At 54.3% G+C, this 13,614-nt stretch overlaps 2 protein-coding genes across 2 annotated transcripts; both read right to left on the reverse strand.

The window, feature by feature from the left end:
* Positions 1 to 666: 666 nt before the first annotated feature.
* Positions 667 to 6,549, reverse strand: LOC144721805 (uncharacterized). Its single transcript, XM_078599728.1, has 5 exons — positions 5,310 to 6,549; positions 3,953 to 4,103; positions 2,709 to 3,353; positions 1,893 to 2,081; positions 667 to 1,013 (listed from the first exon to the last, which is right to left on the reverse strand). The coding sequence occupies exons 3-5, from the start codon at positions 2,749 to 2,751 to the stop codon at positions 667 to 669; spliced, it is 579 nt and encodes a 192-aa protein (XP_078455854.1). The 5' UTR covers positions 2,752 to 3,353; positions 3,953 to 4,103; positions 5,310 to 6,549.
* Positions 6,550 to 7,233: 684 nt separating this feature from the next.
* Positions 7,234 to 13,354, reverse strand: LOC144721806 (dual specificity tyrosine-phosphorylation-regulated kinase 4-like). Its single transcript, XM_078599729.1, has 8 exons — positions 13,213 to 13,354; positions 12,210 to 12,291; positions 11,373 to 11,545; positions 10,603 to 10,663; positions 9,925 to 10,042; positions 9,096 to 9,441; positions 7,986 to 8,111; positions 7,234 to 7,278 (listed from the first exon to the last, which is right to left on the reverse strand). Exons 1-8 carry the CDS (start codon positions 13,321 to 13,323, stop codon positions 7,234 to 7,236), a joined length of 1,062 nt encoding a protein of 353 aa, XP_078455855.1. The 5' UTR covers positions 13,324 to 13,354.
* Positions 13,355 to 13,614: the final 260 nt, after the last annotated feature.

The raw sequence follows: 13,614 nt of genomic DNA on the forward strand, positions 1-13,614 counted from the left end.
AGTGATACATCCTTTATTATCCACCTTGCCAGCAGCATTTTGCAATACGTACAGAAGCATGAATACTCACACTATGGTTCGTTGAAATGCATCCCAACTACACTCAAGATGCACGTGTTGTATTGTGCAGATGCCAATCGATCGTTTTGAATTGGCATGTTTATATAAACTATATTCCAGTAGTTTTTGTAGTCCCACCACAATGTTCTACATATACCACAAATACACCAAAACAATTGTGAATCGATTTGTAACTGTAACATGTCATCAAACTGTGGAGAGCTTCATTGTCACATTCCTAATAAATAATAATTTACTGTAACGCTTGTCAGTCGACTGCTGGATGAAGACCTCCTCGGGCTGTGGTGGTCACGTTAAGTTTGAGCAATTCTAATACCACTTTCCTTAGCAATACAGTATATTTGACACTATATTTAGTTAAAATACTAATACATCATATATTAGTGGTCCTAAACATAGGTCAGTCGAATTATTAGTTGTCTAATTTGATATTAGGCCGTTTAGAATAATATTTTTTGCATTTACTGCATTTATGCCATGGGCCTCTTGGGTTGAAGAATGCTGTTTTAAAATACAAAATTTGATATCAGGTCCAGACAGACTGAGAAATGTATGGCGCAACGTGTGGTATCCAACAGACTGATGCTAAACAAAAGATGCCTTCAGCGTCGTTTCTTGTCGGGTTCTGCAAAGCGATTCGTCCCCCGCCCCCGCTGCCGCCGGGCCTGAGTGGCGGTAGATGGGCACGCGGGTGCGGCCTTGTCGCGCCGTCAGCTCGTGGGCGACCTGCTCCAGGCTACAGGAGGCCTGGGCGCCGCGCGTGGCGTCAGTGGTCTGTGCCCCGTGTTGCGTTTTTCTGGACAATGGGGGGCTCCGGGGTTTCGCAAAGTCCACGCTGTCGACGTCCAGCGCTTCCCGGTAAAGTGGCTTCTTCTCAGTGCCAAGAACGTCGGTGCGGCCTGGTGGCCTGTGGCTCCGCGTGGCACTGTGATCTGCAGCACACAAATGAGAGTTTGCAGTCCTCGGCTGATACAATAAAGGTGGCCGCAGTTGCTATGTGGGGAATGGGTTTGCGATATAGGAAGTCTGCGTGACAAAAATTTAATTCAAAATTATTTATCCGTTACATGGGAGACAAACGATAACACTTATCAATCCACGTCTCTTATCAGGTGAAGCCTAACAGGCAGACATTCCTCCTATGAAGCAGTGTCATCAAGGCCTACCGCATCAATCAGTGTAGAGATTACGTGCAGAGGTCAGCCGCTCACAAACAGCAACAAGTCACAACTCCCATCATGCCTTGTGTGCATTTCATGTAATCACATCCCATGTACAATGCTTTCAGCCTTCATTAGGAAGCCACTGGAGCAATGCACTTTTAAATCTAGATTAAAAACCCATTTGTTTACAACTGCGGATGGTTACGTACGGTGTGAAAGAAGCTCAATATACATACATGCACCAGCTCAAGGGATGTGTGGTCGTATTATTGTACTGATGAGTCCTTGAGAGGATGAAACTGGTCTACAGTTGTCTCTGTTGGAATGGCCACAATTTTCAACTCTGTGAGTTCATAGCCTTACGATAATAGGAATGTTACAATATGGTACATCTAATCACGGTTTATTTTCATACAGCGGCGTCTTTAGCGATGTTTGCACAGAGGTGCAGGAGACAGCAGACAAGTGGGAATGCAGCCAGAAAAGGCTACCAACAATTGCCCAAGCTCTGTGGCCCTACATCGAGATGTTTGGCGAATTCCATTACGAATGATGCATGACGACGTTAGGACGAGCACGCGCGCCGCTTAGAATGCGAGTTTCGCGAGCAGCAGGAAGCAGGCCGTGTTGCACGACGCGCTGTGTTACCGTGCGGAGGCGCAGACTGCGGAGGCGCGCGCGACGGCCGAGACGCGACGCCACCGCCGTGCGGGTTGCAGTTAGGCAGCAGTGCGGTGTGGTTGGCCACCTTGGAGAGTCGCATGGCCGTGGCGTGGCTCGCCAAGTCCAATTCGGCCACCAGATTCCGCTTGGCTCCTTCGTTGCCATTCTCATCATCTAAGATCAAGAATTCAGGATGAACGCGGGCGCAGGTCATGATTTACACGGGAGATGTTTTTTGTAAATAATGTTCGTATATGGCAACATGAAAGGTGTGGGACGGTGCCTGTAGTCAGACAGACGTGCATTAGACACTCCATCAACATCAAAATATCGCACACTCTTGTAATAATCATACTTGTTAGCGTGATGGACTAAAAAGAGACGCTACGCCCGATTCACGTATTTGTCTCCCCGCGTAAAAAACAAAAGCACTTCCTATACATTCCATCAGCCACATGACTGCACAGGAGAGCACAACACAAGCAGACTGGAAGAGTCCTGACATGAGGTGTCTCATCAGCATTGTGTGTCAGGCTCGCTTGAAGCAATGCTGGTGAGCTGACAGACGTTATAGGTAAGGACCATACATAAAATATGGGTCCTAGTTCGACACAAGGTAATATCATAGATGACACAAAATAGTGATGAGTGTTGTGGAGAATTTCAGTAACAATATAAATGTCCAAAGAATACACCTTCATATAGCTGTCCCTCCACATGAAACACTGAGTTACACATACGCTTGAAGTGGCCAAGACAGAATGATGTAACCAGAAGCAGACACGTCTGGCACAACTTCACCTCGCACCCTGCTGTCCGCCACTCCACGGTGCCCTGTTGCCATCTCCCCCGTGCCCGCGCGGTAATCCTCGGCGCGCGACGTCTCCCAAGGGTGCAGAGTCTTCCCCGGGTCTCTCGTGCGCACAGACTGAGTCCTCTTACCCTGCGCTGCACTGGGCCGGACGCTGGGGCTGGGATGACGCGTGGCCCTGACATCTCTCGCACAAACCGCTACACAGGCGGCCCTGGACTGGCGACTCCCCTCGGCGCCGTTGGACTCGTGGTGCGTCGGGCCCAAGCGCGGGCGTTCAGAATAACCAGGGTCGGGTCTCTTGTGCTGTGAGGGAAGAGACTCGAGTCGAGAGTACTCATGGGTCCTGTGGTTCGCAGGAATACAACTTCCCCTGGACTCCTCAAGGGTGGCCCTGTTGGTCCTCTGCGCTCCTGGCTCTGTGGCCTTGTGATCGAGCGGGTTTCTGTGGAGTTCTCTCTTGTGGATGGCAGCGGAGGTGAATATGTTTGTGGCTGCAGGCTGGTGGTGCCTGTGCTTGTGATGAGCAGAATTTTCCTTGAGGAAGTCTGGCAGGATCAGGTCCTCTTTGCAAAGCAGTCCCCGCTAATCGTTGACACGATTGCTCTGCGCCTTCACCAGGATTTCAAATAGTTCTGTCGAAACACAAAGCAATATCATCACAATTAGAATCTTTATTTAGACTGCAGCAATCCAATGAGCTATGAAGCTCTTCTTCACAGATTTCCAGTCGGAGTAGGTCAGCAGGTTACAACAACAAACAATACAAAAAAACGATAGGAGCGTACAATAGAGAAAAGGTAAGCAAGTCACTACAATAAATAAATATAGATAAAGTATATAAGTACAAATTAAGATCATTTAGCATGGGGAATTAAATATTTTGAGTTCCGCAAGAAAAAACCGCATGCTTTTCACAGCCTACCCGCTTCAGTGAGTTTTAAATCCACTTGCTGACTGGTTTGGAACAGAGCGCGCACGCGACCCCGCGTACGTGAAACTGACGCGCGGCGATTCCGAGAGCCATGGGGCACGCTCCACGCACGTGCCGTGGGCACAGGCAACGGGGCTGGCAACACCTCTGGCTACGCTCTTTTGTCTGCACAGGAGACGCAGAGAGCACGTCGTAGAGTAGCTCACGAATAAAGACAACGTTCTGTTTGTTGACATCTGGGCCGACAAGGATTAGTGGACTCCAACGAGTAACATCTTTTAGAATGCACACAGTCCTAACCTTCAACATCATCCATCTTTGTCCCAGTTTTCTTTTTTCTTGATATATAAGTTTGTTTTGACGAGTTTTCACATTTTTCACCACTTCCAAAAATAGCTTTCGCAGTTGAAATATGTCTTGCATAGGACTTTTTTTCATTTCCCGAACGAACCTGCATTACACACAAAAGCATGTCGCCAATTAGCCACTCAGTGATCAAGCAATATCTGTTCACGAGCACCTATTACATTTGACAAAGTAGACTTGAAGGTGATTGTGCCAGGCTGCGTCTGAGTATCCTATGCTGATGTTGGTCAGGGGCTAGTGTACAGAAATTGCGCCTGAAATTTTTCTGGCAGGTTGCGATCACAGTTTGATTCTTAATGCCATCAGAGGTTACGGACCACCAGTCAAAGTAAATACATGGGTCCTAGTGAGATTGTAAAGCTGTGAGCGTTCAGTGGTTGCTAGGGATTACAACATCTCTCCCACTGCACCAGCCAATCAGAAGCTAAGATGACAACCCCCATGCAACATGGCTACCGTGAGCATCACGGGTGCGCTGCCACTCTGCTCACACTGGCGAACGCTCCCCGCTCCCCGCCCCGTCGTGACGTCACCGCGTACGGCCACGTCGTGACGTCACCGCGTACGACCACGTCGTGACGTCACCGCGTAGCTCCGTGAATTCGCGTTCCCGCCTTGCGCACACCACACACCACGTCCACACCACACGTCCACGTCCACACCACACGTCCACACCACACGTCCACGTCCACACCACACACCACGTCCACACCACACGTCCACGTCCACACCACACGTCCACACCACACGTCCACGTCCACACCACACGTCCACACCACACGTCCACGTCCACACCACACGTCCACACCACACGTCCACACCACACGTCCACACCACACGTCCACGTCCACACCGCACACCACGTCCACACCGCACACCACGTCCACACCGCACACCACGTCCACACCGCACACCACGTCCACACCGCACACCACGTCCACACCGCACACCACGTCCACACCGCACACCACGTCCACACCGCACACCACGTCCACACCGCACACCACGTCCACACCGCACACCACGTCCACACCGCACACCACGTCCACACCGCACACCACGTCCACACCACACCACACTCCACGTGGACACCACGTCTACACGTGGACATTTGCGTTGCGTATTCCTCCAGAAAAAATCGGGCCTCCGTGAGTCCTGCTTAAGTGTTTTCCTTGGCTGTAGAAGGGGTCCGTCCGTGTAAAAACAACAAGATCTCGTTCAACCCGCGTGGCTTCTGGACTGACGCGTCCCTTTGGTATTTATTGAAGCGTCAAGCTGCGTCTGTGTCTACCTTAAGTGTCATCATGCTTCTGGGTTGCCAGGTGTTAATGCATCCACCTACAATGTGCATAGCCTCCACGTGCCTCCACGTGCCGTGGAGGAGCCTCAATTAGCCGAGGGCAGCTTGCGCTGAAAATGAATTCTCTAAGCCGAGCTGAGCCGCCAGGCGGCCGGCTCCGGTGGCGACCGCGTCCCGACCTCCTCGTCCTCCTCGCCGCGAGCGCCTCCAGAACCCGCGCCTCCTGTTCGGAGTGGGGGGGTCCCTTGCCCCGAGCAGTGGCAGCAATCCGGGCATCGTCATCAGAGCTATCGTCGGCTGGGGTTCTGCCGCTGCGCCTGGGCACCTCCTCCACCACCACCACGCTGCCGGTGGCACCAAACCCAGCGACTCGCACACACAGGGGGGGCACGTGCCGCCAGCAGCAGCAGCAGCGAACAATCACATTCAGTCGCCTCCACCCAGAATGGCCTCGTGTCGTCCTGGGGCCACAACACCACAGCCACCCCCATGCGTGGGACGTGGGCGCGGAACGGAAGTTCAAATCCTTGGATGCCTCCCCCCACCCCGCTCGCCGCATCTGTCAATGGGTGCCTTTTGACCATACTTCACCACCCGTGGCCAGTGTGGCTTGGCGAGAAGTGGGAGGGCAGGACGGGTTCGGATATCTCTCGCCACGGACATCGGCCGTGACTCAACCACTGCGCCCCCCCTCCTCTCGTCCCGTGACGTTGCCGTCGAGGCTCCCCACGGGCACCGCGCTGCTCCCCTCGGCGGCGCCCAGGGGCGGCAAGGCCGGGCCCGCAGGAGGGCCGAGTGGCTTCGTCTTCAACGGGAATCGTCAGTGGCTACAGCCGCCGGCTCGCCTGGCTCCCGAGTGCTGGTGAGTGCGCATCTCGTCGTGTCCGCCGTGTGGTGGTTGTACCCGCGCGAGTGATGTGGTGGTGTGGTGGTGGTGGTCGTTACCCGGGGGTCGCTCCACGTGGTGGACTGCTCGTTGTGGTTGATGAAGTATGGCCACCCCGAGGTGGGCTCCATCTTCATCTCCCATCCCGGCGGCAGCGGCGCCTGATGCTGCATCCCCGTCTCCCCCTCCTCCTCCTCCTCTCTCCCTCTCCCCTGGCCCTCACCCCGTCTACCCCTCTCCCCCTCTCCCCGTGCCTCTCCTCTCCCCTCTCCCCTGCCCCTCACCCCGTGCCTCTCCCCGTCTCCCCGTGCCTCTCCCCGTGCCGCTCGCCTCGTCTCCCGGTGTCTCCCCTCGTCTCACGCCGCTTCCTGGTCGCCGTGACGTCACGCGGCGGGACTTTCTTGATGACGTCACGCCCCGCGTGTCGTCACGTGGGTGGACACCGCTTGTGACGCGTTGTTTGCAGTCGCATGGCCGCTGCTACCTCGTGACGTCATGTCAAGGTGCCGGAGTGTTCGGAAATCAACGGTGGTGATCCTGTGCGCCCTCGTCATAGGAATGTGGAATTTCCACCCGTGAAGGACTGTAAAGTTTAACTTGAATAATCACAGAACTCCTCTGCGGTGATATTGGGGGACGACCCACATCTCAGATCCAATTTGTGGGGTTATCCGCGACTTTTTTTGCTGCTGACTCCGTGGCAAGAGGACGAGTTTGCCGCCTGACGGCGCTGTCCGGAGACCCGCGACTATGAGGACGCCGCCGCCTCACGATGCCTTGTGGGTCAAATTCGTGGATAATGGGAAGAGAGCTTTGGGGACCCTCCAGCTGGGAGTTCCAAACATGCATGAAGAGCATGAGACTGCCTAAACCCTGGACACTGTCCGTGCAGCACGCCAAGGAGTCCGTGACAGCTGTCGAAGAAGAGGCTGCCATTGTGTTCTGGCGTCAAAGCCCAAATTTGCCAAGTTTCAAAAGTAACTCACAAATTTACTCAATTGGGAAATGCGTAGCGGTTATTATCCGGCCCTACTGTAAACGCGAACGAGGGCCCTCCTCAAAGGGGTTGAGATTCTGCGAGGTTTCCCCGCGTCAGCAAGCAGCACACAATGCACGTTGTTGACCTGCACTGCGCGGTTTGTTGAACGTCTTCCTCTCTCTCTGCACGTCGCCAGCCGCAGCTCAAACTTCTCCCCCGTGGGGGGTTTGGCGGTGGCTCGCGTCGGGGACGCGTTCACGAAAGGTGCGACGACGACGACGAATATGGAAACGACGCAAATCGAAGCAATTCCCAGGGAAGATTGCGGAGGCGTCAGCAATGCAGTGTTTGTGACTTTAACGAAAGAACCAAGAATATGAGCTAAGTCTCACCACGGCGTTCCCGATCTCCTGTCATGAAACGCCCTGTCTCCGCCCACATTCACTCCGAGTTGCACGACACACCACTTTGAATTGATTTCACAAATTCATTTTCATATTTGAGTGTTTTTATTATTATTATGCGGTTTACAACAACGTGAATATTTACAAAAAAGTAATCAGGTTGATCCTGCATCAGGCCACCTCAGCTCTCACACCCTGGCTCAGCTATCCTCTTCCATGACCTGGAAACCACGGCGAGGTCATCCTCTGAGGACTGCCTGGAAGAAAACCAGCATGGAAGAGCCCAGGGTGGGGCTGGCTACACGACATCACCACACTTAGTTCCCCCACTATTCTGCGGTGGGTGAATCACCGCAGAAGAAGCGAGTGCGGAAGATTGAGTGGACCACTCTGCACACTCGAGCCAGGAACACGTGCTTCTTCTTCCTATTCTCCTCCTCCCCATTCTTCTGCTCCCGATTATCCTCCTCCTCCTCGCTCTTCTTCTCCTCTGCCCGCTGGGGCCCAGGCTCGTGCTGCTCCACCTGGAGCCCAGCTTGGGGCCCAGGCTCGTGCTGCTCCACCTGGAGCCCAGCTTGGGTCCCAGGCTCGTGCTGCTCCACCTGGAGCCCATCCTGGAGCCCAGGCTCGTGCTGCTCCACCTGGGGCCCAGCTTGGGGCCCAGGCTCGTGCTGCTCCACCTGGAGCCCAGCTTGGGGCCCAGGCTCGTGCTGCTCCACCTGGAGCCCAGGCTCGTGCTGCTCCACCTGGGGCCCATCTTGGGTCCCAGGCTCGTGCTGCTCCACCTGGAGCCCATCCTGGGTCCCAGGCTCGTGCTGCTCCACCTGAGGCCCAGCTCGGGGCCCAGGCTCGTGCTGCTCCACCTGGAGCCCATCCTGGAGCCCAGGCTCATGCTGCTCCACCTGGAGCCCAGGCTCGTGCTGCTCCACCTGGGGCCCAGGCTCGTGCTGCTCCACCTGGAGCCCAGCTTGGGGCCCAGGCTCGTGCTGCTCCACCTGGGGCCCAGCTTGGGTCCCAGGCTCGTGCTGCTCCACCTGGAGCCCAGCTTGGGGCCCAGGCTCGTGCTGCTCCACCTGGAGCCCAGGCTCGTGCTGCTCCACCTGGGGCCCATCTTGGGTCCCAGGCTCGTGCTGCTCCACCTGGAGCCCATCCTGGGTCCCAGGCTCGTGCTGCTCCACCTGAGGCCCAGCTTGGGGCCCAGGCTCGTGCTGCTCCACCTGGAGCCCATCCTGGAGCCCAGGCTCATGCTGCTCCACCTGGAGCCCAGGCTCGTGCTGCTCCACCTGGGGCCCAGGCTCGTGCTGCTCCACCTGGAGCCCATCCTGGAGCCCAGGCTCGTGCTGCTCCACCTGGAGCCCAGGCTCGTGCTGCTCCACCTGGGGCCCAGGCTCGTGCTGCTCCACCTGGAGCCCATCCTGGAGCCCAGGCTCGTGCTGCTCCACCTGGGGCCCAGGCTCGTGCTGCTCCACCTGGAGCCCAGCTTGGGGCCCAGGCTCGTGCTGCTCCACCTGGCGCCCAGGCTCGTGCTGCTCCACCTGGGGCCCATCCTGGAGCCCAGGCTCGTGCTGCTCCACCTGGGGCCCAGGCTCGTGCTGCTCCACCTGGAGCCCAGCTTGGGGCCCAGGCTCGTGCTGCTCCACCTGGGGCCCAGCTTGGGTCCCAGGCTCGTGCTGCTCCACCTGGAGCCCAGCTTGGGGCCCAGGCCCGTGCTGCTCCACCGACGCGTCCTGTTGCATCTCATCCTTCTGGGCGGACGCCGCTGGCTGCCTGGGCCCTCTCTCCTCCGGTGGCGTCCTTCCCAGCCAAGGGTGCGCCAGCGCCTCGACAGGCGTCATGCGCAGAGTCGGATCCCATCTGGCAAGATGGGGGCACACATGGCGCATGGGGGAAGGGTGATTATGATTTCAGCGTTCACGTGCGTCTCCCCCTATCCGTAAACGTATAGCGGCCAGCAGCTGTCCTCCACTTTTAACAATCGTCGCCATCATCATCGTCGTCGTTAACCATCTGCTGCTGGGATGACTGGCAGGTGCATCTCCTGTGCTCCCCATTGTGCCACCTCACTGAATTTTATCCACCCAGCGCTCCGCTCATTGTGAGCATCGCTCCTCCAACCCTCCGTTGTTGTTGGAGGGCGACCGCTTCCAACCGCTGAGTAGCCTCAGAGTTCGTGTACATCTACGCATCTCTATGTAAGTGTATGTGAGTCTATGGGTCTATAGGTCTCTACGTAAGTCTATGGATCATGCAATAATGGGACATCCTCCGATCATTGATCGCTTGGAGGAGAGTGGCCGATGGGGAAATCCTCGCCCGGGGGGTTGGTGGGGCTCTTACTCCAAGCAGCGGCTGATGAAGTCGTTGAACTCCCTGTCCTGACTCCCGAGGGCCACGCTGATTGGGTTACTGCCCGGTACCCTTTCTTGTCCGGACATCACAGGACTGCCCAAAGGGTCTGCAGGAACCGCGCGGAACAGGAGAAACGTAGTCGCAATGCACTCCACCCTTGCGCACTCGCAGCGTAGAAACGCAGCGACCCAGTTCCGTGCCATGGGCCGGCAGTCGCGCGTTCACCGCTCGTTACAGAGCTTCGCGATTCGAACCCTTCTGGCCTCCCGCGTTATCACGGCGGCCCCTATTCACCGTGAGCCGCAGTGCGCCGGGTTGCTTCGCAGTGGAACGTTAAAGATCTTGTGTCATTGTAAACGTAGGCCATTGTGTGCCGGTGCCTTCGTCCAGATTTCCCCAATTTGAAAATTATTAAATTGGCATCACACACAGCAGCAGCAATTTGTTTGCCTGTTGGCTGGTGGAGGGTCGTAACAACACAAACAAGGCCAGACCATTACGTGGCCTAACCCTAACACAAACATCTATTATGAGTTATATCGGCTGTGACATAACACGTGGAAGTAATTGAAGTTACAAAGTGATACCCCACTAAACTAGAACAGCCCCATACTCCCCTCAAATTAAACCCAGTCCCTCCACTCGCCCTCTCACCCCCTCACTCACCAAAGTATTTGTTCCTCTCGGGCGCGGCATTCACCAGACTCTCAGGAGGCATTCCCAGGACCTATACAGATCACACAGACAAAGACCACCCATATAGCATTAACAGATTGTCGTAGCAAGTGCTGTTAGCGAGCAACTTTTAATGATGGTACATGGCACACAAATCCACACCAGCAACTTTACACACCGCAACGGTCCTTATTTAAGGCTGAGTCGACCTCGGAGAGGACCGGTTCAGATATTCATCACCAATGTTCGCCGCAAGCAGGAATCGAACTCGGGTATCCGGGTTCGTAGAGCAGTGCGCAAACCACTAGACTATGACTCCCAATGGTCCACACACAGGCAGAGGGCAGTGTTCATGGCATGTCCCAGCCGAAGGGCAGTTCACACCCAGTGGCCGCCCTGGTTATTACTGCGGTATTCACCATAAAATACAACACGCCATCTGCCTCATTTACAGTGGGCGCGAAAGGTCCCTTGACATTATTTGAAACAAGTAAGCCATTGTGCGCAGACATCATGATCCCGAACATGCTTGACATCGTTTCAAGCAAAAGCATCCAATTGATGAATGTGGTGATGAGAATTGTACTCCAACTCCCCATCGGTTAAGCTGGACCAATAATAATCACTGCGATAAACGCTCGTACCGCCAGCAATCCGTTTTGTTTGACCGTGTTGGGTGGCGGAGGCTACAAGATTTGGCCAGGTCATTCTGTGGCCTAGCCCACAAATCATAGTGAAACTGCAATGTGGGAATACCGTACCTCCATGTAACATGGAAGTTGGTCATATCGGCCGACGGCCGGAAACAGGACTCTCCCGGTAGCCAACTCGGCCACCGTACAGCCCAGCGCCCACATGTCAACCGGGAACGAGGCCGCGTGTCCCAGGAAAGCCTCTGGGGCAAGGTACGCACGAGTGCCGAAAATCTGTGAACCTGCCCAGGACAAACGACAAAGATCACCGACATAGCCTTGAATGGCACGATCATCACACGCACAGTGATATGCACAAACAGAATCAGAATCTTTATCTTGGAGAAATCCGATGAACTGTGCGGCTCTTTTTCACGAATGTTGGCCATTTGCCACGAAGTATAGGCGATGTCACCACCGTGCTTGTGCTCGGCTATGTGCCCATTGAGGCGACGTGAAGTGTCGAAGGCTCATTGGCAAGTCACAGGACACACCCAGGTTCCATGGGTTGACTGAGATGACAGGCATATTCACCACCTGCGCCCCCTACTGTGCCACCTCGCTGTATTATAGCCGCCCGACGCTCCACTTGTTGTGAGCGTCGCTCCACTACCCTCTGCTGTTGCTGGCAGGCAACTGCCTCTTAACTGCCGAGTCGCGTCTTTCACGAACCTCCTCCTTGTTTCCCAAGTGGCGACGTTTACTCATTGCACCAGGTACTCATTTAAGGCTGAGTCGACCTCGGGGAGGCCCAGGACCGGTGGAGATAATTGTCACTGGTGTTGGCCATGAGCGGGAATTGAGCTCAGGTTTCCGGATTTGTTAATCAGCGCACTACCGCTCCTCACACACAAACTCTCTTACTCACAACACATTCACACACAAACTCTCTCACAAACGACTCACATTGAGATCCGGGAAAAAAACTGCTCTCCACGTTTTTGATGCGGATGGTTCTTGCCAGGGCGTCCTTGAATGACAAGTTCCTCTATAAGGGCGGTAGAAGGGATTCACACTCGAAGGTTAAGATCGTAACAATTTCAACTTGTCAAGCGCCACACTGTTCCTGCCGTCTTGAAGAGATGGCACGACTCAGAAACGGGAGGATCCACAAACAAGGCAGCAGCCAGGCACTGAGCTGGTGGCAAAGTCCCCCCAAGGTCTGCAGTCCTCTGTTTATGAAGGTGTTATCGGGCATTCAATGATTGTTTATAGCGTACATGTAGGAGAAAACCACCAGCCCGCAGCTCAGTGCCAGATTGTAGGCAAGCATCTCCATTGCCCGACTGATCAACCTTCAGCCAGCAGTAGATTGGTCGTGTACCAAAATACCGCAAAACATTAAATGGGGAGTCGAAATAACAATACGGAATGTTTTCTGACAGCTGCCACTGGGGGTGCCCTTTCAAATATACGTATATATGTTGAACTTCTTTTGCACCGTACATAGCCGACAATGCTAATGGGAGGTGTGGGGGAAGGATAACAAAAAAAGATGAGATGTGATGCCAGTCCCTTATGTCGTGTGTAAAGTGCTCTGAGACGCCCCGGTGTAAAGGAGAGTGCTCTTATCAAACGTGAATCACGATTGTTAAAGGAAACGAAAACGAAGCTCCTCGCTGTAAGTGAACGTTTTAGGAAAAAACGTGCACACAGACGGTGTTGGTAACGCATCCTCACGCGCGTTTGTATCCCAAAGGTTTTTAGGAGCAGCATAGAAGCTGATGGGTGGCTGTCGGGCTTTATAAGTGTATCTGCATGTTTGCAAACAGTCCTAGTTACTTGCACTGGTTTGTGTCTCCACGTTCAGAGCGACGCTTTGATCAATGTGTCCGGTTTTCTCTCGGGCCAGTCCCCAATAGCGATGCGACGTCACGGTGGAGTTGCACTGAATGCGGAGTCCACTCACCGGCTTGATGTTCCCATGCACAATCCCCTTGGCGTGGAGCTGGTTCAGGATTCTGAGAATGGACTTGGTGATTAGTTTCACTATCGCCATCACGTCTCGCTGGGATGTCATCGATTTAATAGAATGGGAGACACTTGGACTGCAAAAGAGACAACAACAACAACAACACAGTGAGTGCCATCCTGTGAAAGGCTGAGTCATTTCATGATTATCGTTTATTATGATTATTTACCCAAGAAATGCTCTCAAAACCTTGTCAGGTGTTACTGTGTGTTTAATCTCAATTGGGTAATTGGAAGGTAATATATTCGCATCGAGATGTTTGGGCAAATACAGGTTACTTGTGGGGTTATTTAGCTTTGGAAGGAAACCGGAGAACCCGAAGGGACCCATGTGGAACAG

This window comes from Lampetra planeri, chromosome 12, assembly GCF_965212315.1.
Source record: "Lampetra planeri chromosome 12, kcLamPlan1.2.h2, whole genome shotgun sequence".
Lineage (NCBI taxonomy): Eukaryota > Metazoa > Chordata > Hyperoartia > Petromyzontiformes > Petromyzontidae > Lampetra > Lampetra planeri.